General features: G+C 51.8%; 1 protein-coding gene across 1 annotated transcript in view; it reads right to left on the bottom strand.

The window, feature by feature from the left end:
• TMEM181 (transmembrane protein 181) overlaps window positions 1-5729 on the bottom strand; it is a 106734-nt gene that overhangs the window by 9389 nt on the left and 91616 nt on the right. The window contains 3 exon segments of the mRNA XM_011952763.1: window positions 1847-1898; window positions 2398-2500; window positions 4017-4074. Coding sequence (XP_011808153.1) covers window positions 1847-1898; window positions 2398-2500; window positions 4017-4074 — 213 coding nt within the window.

Below are 5729 nucleotides of genomic sequence, written 5' to 3'. Positions count from 1 at the left end.
AGTGAGGGTGTGAGGGTGTGACGGTGTGAGGGTGAGGGTGTGACGGTGTGAGGGTGTGTGTGCTGGGGGTGAGGGTGTGACAAGATGTGTGAGGGCGTGTGTGAGGGTGTGTGAGGGTGTGAGGGGGTGAGTGTGGCAGGGGCTGAGGGTGTGATGGGATGTGAGGGTGTGTGAGGGTGTGATAGGATGTGTGAGTGTGTGTGAGGGTGTGGGGGGTGAGGGTGTGACAGAATTTGTGAGGGTGTGGGAGGGTGTGAGGGGGTGTGTGAGGGTGCCTGTGAGAGGGTGTGAGGGGTGAGAGGGTGTATGAGGGTGTGAGGGGGTGATGGGATGTGAGGGTGTGTGTGAGGGTGTGACGGGATGTGTGAGGGTGTATGAGAGTGTGAGGGAGGGTGTGAGGGGGGTGTATGAGGGTGCCTGTGAGACGGTGTGAGGGTGTGTATGAGAGTGTGAGGGGGTGTGTGGGTGGGGGTGTGTGAGGGTGGGTGTGAGGATGAGTGAGGGTGTGAGGGGGTGTGTGAGGGGGTGTGTGAGGGTGTGCGTGAGGTATGAGGGGGTGTGTGAGGGGATGTGTGAGGGGGTGTGTGAGAGGGTGGGTGTGAGAGTGAGGGTGGGTGTGAGGGTGTGAGAGTGAGGGGGTGAGGGTGTGAGGGGGTGTGAGTGAGGCTGTGAGGGTGTGAGTCAGGGCGTGAGGCTGTCACAGTGAGGGTATGCATGAAAGTGAGAATGAGGGTGTGACGGTGAGTCAGCTGTGAGTGAAGGCATGAGTGAGGTTGTATGAGTAAGCCTGTATGTGAGGTTGTATGGCCGTGTGTATGGCCATGTGTATGAGACGTCAGAGAGACAGCATGCACACGTAGCCCTGAACAGAGACTAATAAACACACATGCCACATTATTCTGAGTGAATTTTGATGCTGAATGAAATTCAAGTCCAAGTCCGAGCTGAGTTCACACTCCTAGCGGTGGTGGACGGCCCTGGATACCTATCTCAGTCCTTGCCCTCCACAAGGTAGGGACCCCCAGAGCCCACCTGGAAAGCTTGGACAAAGGCCGACCTCCCAGAGGCCGCTTGCCACTCCCATAAAGGAAAAGAGCCGACATCCACTTATTTGCCATCCAAACAACCTAAAAAGGAAAGCAGCAGCTAGATTTTTCAATCCTCTGGATTCTGATTTTAGGAGAAAGAGACAAACCATAAACCACCAAGCAATTATCTGGAATCTACTCAAAGGAACAACTTCCCAGCCCACTCTGTTACTCTACCAACTGGCCAGCACTGGTCCGCAGGGAGGTCCGGGGCGCTCAGGCCAGGCCAAGCCTGCTCCGAGAGACCTCAGGCTGACCCCCACTCCCTGACACAACAGGACCAAGCCTGCCTCACCTCCCATCTCCCCCAATGGCGGCAACAGAGCATGCTGCTCAAGAGTGTTTGCTGTCCTAACTCATGCTTAGAGTCCTGTCCTTGGGACACCCCAAGGATCCCAAGGTCCCCAGTGCCCTCACGTCCATCTTGTGGTTTTCCAACTGTCCAGCAGGTGACTGTGAACACTGCACAGGTGGCAGGTGGCACAGCTATAACAGAACACGCCCAGCACGGGGCGAGTGTGCATGGGGCGAGTGTGTGAGTGAACGTGCTCCAGTCCCCCACCACTTACAACAAAAACATGGTCTCCAGGCTGATGGCTGCCCTCAGCTGCCCACCCTTGGTTGGAGGCCCTTTAACCTCATGAGTCAACTGGGCTAGAAGTACCCTGAAATCCACTCCACAAAAGGAGGGAACAGATATTCCTGACAGTAAAAGAAAAATTCCGTTTTGCTCTTTTCAAGAAATAAGGTCTTCTTACCTAATGACAAGTACTACAAAAGTCAACGCGGTCAAAAATTTTAACCTGAGATCTGAAAAAGAAAGAAACTCTCATTAACAACCCTGGATGTAAACTCCACTCTCATTTGATTTTGAAAAACATAAAACAAAAATGAAGCAAAGCTCTTTGGACAAATGCTCCTCCCTCCAGACTTGGCCAGTCACCTGCAGCCCAGGAGAACGTTGGTCCCTTCCCAGGGCCAGGGTGGTGTCCAGGGAGGCCACAGCCACCATCCTCTGGTGGGACGGATTCAGGGAAGGATCCCCCAAGCTTAGGGTGACTCGCTCTGCTCTGCAGGGTGCAGTACCGCAGGACCCAGGCCGCTCTGAAGGCCCCAAATGCGAGACTAACCTGTTAGGTCTGTTGTGGCTCCCAGAGACCACATACCCTGGTCCCCAGCCTGCTGGATGGACCAGTCCCTGGGCTCTCAAGGAAGGCCCCTGGCTTAGGAGACTCCAACTACTTCTTCTCCCACCCGAGTCACTCCCAAGCCACCCCTGCACCGACTGATTCTGTAAAGGGGCACTTACCTACATAAGGCATGTGACGTAGCTCGGAACACGCCCGCACTATCAAGAACAAGAGGTACAGGACGTACACCGCTGCCACCACCATGAAGAAGACCTTCATTCCCTAGGGGGATGCAAGGCAGCACTGGAGTCAGAACAGGGCCTCTGCAACCTTCTCCCCGCACCACCACAGGCAGGAAAGCCACAGGTTTTTAGAAGGGACTTAAATCCCAAAGGTCCCTCTAGGAAGCAGAACAACGGGCTCCCACCCGGGACCATCTGCTCAGTCCCACTGCGAGCACATGCAGCTCCCGAGGTGGATGACAGCCTAGGCCTTGCAAATCAGCAGAGCAGAGCCCAAACTCCTCCCACCACAGACCTGTCCAGGCACAGTGGGTGCTCAGACTGTGGCGGCCATTATCTGTCTCTCTCGCCCCTGGGGCTTATGTAAGGGCTGGCTCCCCACCCTTCCTCTGCATGTGAGAAGGTGGCACATATCCAAGAAAGGACCCAGGCTAGGCCCTGAGAATCCACGCACCGTCTCAACCATCAACCATTCCGGACCTCTCTTTTCTTATCTGTGACATGAGGGGCTTGAATTAGATGCTCTACAGGACCTAAGGTCTACAAGTGCACAATTCTGTAATGCTACAGCAAGACAAAGCCCTTTTCTGAAGACAGGGTTGTAATGGGGAGGGCAAGCCCGTGGGTTCTGATGAGGGCCAGGCTGCGAGGTGGACAGTATCTTTGGACGCAGTCCCCACTCCTCAATGACTCCGGCCCACGCCATCCCCCCAGCCCTTTCCTGTCCTCTCAGCACCAGAGCTCCCCTCCTATGGTCAAGGCTCAGAGCACAGAACAGCACAGCAGGAATCGGGATCATTTTTCTCGAAAGCACCTGAGTGACTTGAGCTGGGACCTTACATAAAGCAAAGGGACTGGACTAGACCAGCGTGTCTGGCACCGACAAGGCTCTGCTCTCCAGTGTCTCCTTCAGCAACAGACGTGGGCCCTGGGGTCTGTTCCGGAGCCCACAGACCTGGTGCTCTGTGACACCTGACTGGGAAGGGAAGAGCAGGCGACCAGAACCACAGTGACAGGGCTTCGGCTGTGTCCTTCCAGGGGCTGCCACTGTGTCAACCACAAACCAAAGACTGGAAGTAAAAACATTGTTTTAAAGAGCTTTTCTGCCGGGCACAGTGGCTTACGCCTATAATCCCAGCACTTTGGGAGGCCAAGATGAGTAAATCACTTGAGGTCAAGAGTTTGAAACCAGTCTGGTCAATATGGTGAAACCCTATCTCTACTAAAAATACAGAAATTAGCCAGGTGTCATGGCGCGTACCTATCGTCCCAGTTACTGAGAAGGCTGAGGCAGGAGAATCACTTGAACCCAGAAGGCAGAGGCTGCAGTGAGCTAAGATCGTACCACTGCACTCTAGCCTGGGTGACAGAGCAAGACTCCATCCCCCAAAAAAAAAGAAAAAATTTTTTTCCCCAAATCTTCCACCCTTGAACTTTCTATGTAGTCCTTCCCAAGTAGTCAGCAGGCTCAACAGAACAATTTAAGTCACAAACTTAAGTAATTTTATAAAACAGCATTAAGAAGAAAAATTGCAGGCTTCATGAACAATCCTTACCTGGAAATTCCCGGTGTCAACTCGGTACTGGTACATTGGATCATGTAATTCGTTAACTCTGAAAATTGACATTGTAAATAATTACAGATTAATAACTACCTTTACTTTTTATTTTATATTTTTTCTCATTGACTTTCTGGTTTTTGTACTTATTAATATAAACTACTTTCTACCAATAGTGAAATATTTTTACAAAGCAATCCTAAATGTATGAGAAATCCTCAATTTCGTATTTCACATGGAAAAAGCATACAGTCCTACCAAATGTCCACAGGTATCAGTGTTGGAAAGTTGCAGTATGTTTTATTACACAAAGCCCTATACTATTTCTCTTACAGTTTTAAGAGCTGTTTTTCCAGTCAGCTTTTTAATGGCACCTATAAGTACTAGGAAATAGACAAGTAAACAAAGAGAGCAATAAAAGCAAATAGAAACTTCCGTGAGATTAATTTTCAAAATGAAAATGGGTGGCTGAGACGACCAGGAATTGGGGACAGGGGACTGGAGCAGACGGGGTGACTCGCTTGCGTCACTGTGGCATGAAACTAGGCACGCTGGGCTCCGAAGTCATACCCGGAAATGAAGCTACTCCGTCAAAGTCCTACTCATGTGAACCAGGCTGCTACCACACTAGGCTTCTGCTGTGGGGCCATTTTACAGGACAAAAGCCCTCACAAAGATCCAGCACGGGAGCCAGCATAGGGCTTGAAAGTGTGTGGACGCAGCAGGACATCAGTGGACAGTGGAGAGCCAGGAGCCACCTAAGATTCACTCCTACAACAAGGTCTCCTCTCTCCAAGGGCGAAATCAAAAAGGACATGGTCTTTTTCATTTTCCACCTCAGACCAGTAGAACTGTGGATTCTCCATAAGTCATTTTAGCAAAAACAAATGTGTCAGTTCAAGTCACACAGCTGCCCCACTTCTCCATGGTTTCGCTTTCTGCAGTTTCGGTTAATGAAGATCAACTGCAGTCAGAAAACGTTAAACGGAACATTCCAGAAAAGGGCATTTCCTAAGTTTTAAATTGCATGCCAATCTGACAGCATGATGACATCTTGCACCATCCACCCAGGGACGGGCGCCACCCCTTTGTCCCGTGTACCCCGGGGCTGCAAACGCGGCTCGCCCGTCAGCCACATCATCTGCTCCTGACACACAACCACCGACGCTGTCGTGGCTGTGTGACCCTCCCGACACATCACGGGAAGCTCAGGAGCAGCCTAGCCCTATGTCATGAGGCCTGCACCACTCCCTCACCTACCCCACACACAGGGACTGGGCCGTCTCACATCATCATAAGAATACAGGGTATTTTGAAAAAGAGAGAGCAGGTCACACAACTTTGATTATAACATACTGTTACAGTTTTTCTATTTTATTAGTTATTATGAGCCTAACATATAATCTTTATCATAGGTATGTATGTATAGGGAAAAACATACCAGAGGGCAGGCACTGGGGAGGTCAGAGTGGTCTCATCTTGGGCAGAGGTCAGGCCGGGCAGAACAGTGTGGGTGGCCCAACGGGGCAGGTATGGCAGGTGTCTGGGCCTCGGCAGCCAGGTGGGCTGTCTAGAGGCGGCCTTGAGGGGTGCGGCTGGCTCTGAGGGGCGCTTGGGCCCCTTCCAGCCCAGGGCAGCTGGGTGAGCTGCAGGAGCCCATGGGTCAGCAGCCATGTGTGAACCTTAAAGCCCCTTGCGGTCTTCTGAAGC

Source organism: Colobus angolensis, unplaced genomic scaffold (assembly GCF_000951035.1).
Source record: "Colobus angolensis palliatus isolate OR3802 unplaced genomic scaffold, Cang.pa_1.0 Scaffold35, whole genome shotgun sequence".
NCBI lineage: Eukaryota > Metazoa > Chordata > Mammalia > Primates > Cercopithecidae > Colobus > Colobus angolensis.
This window is presented reverse-complemented; position numbering and strand designations above follow the sequence as displayed.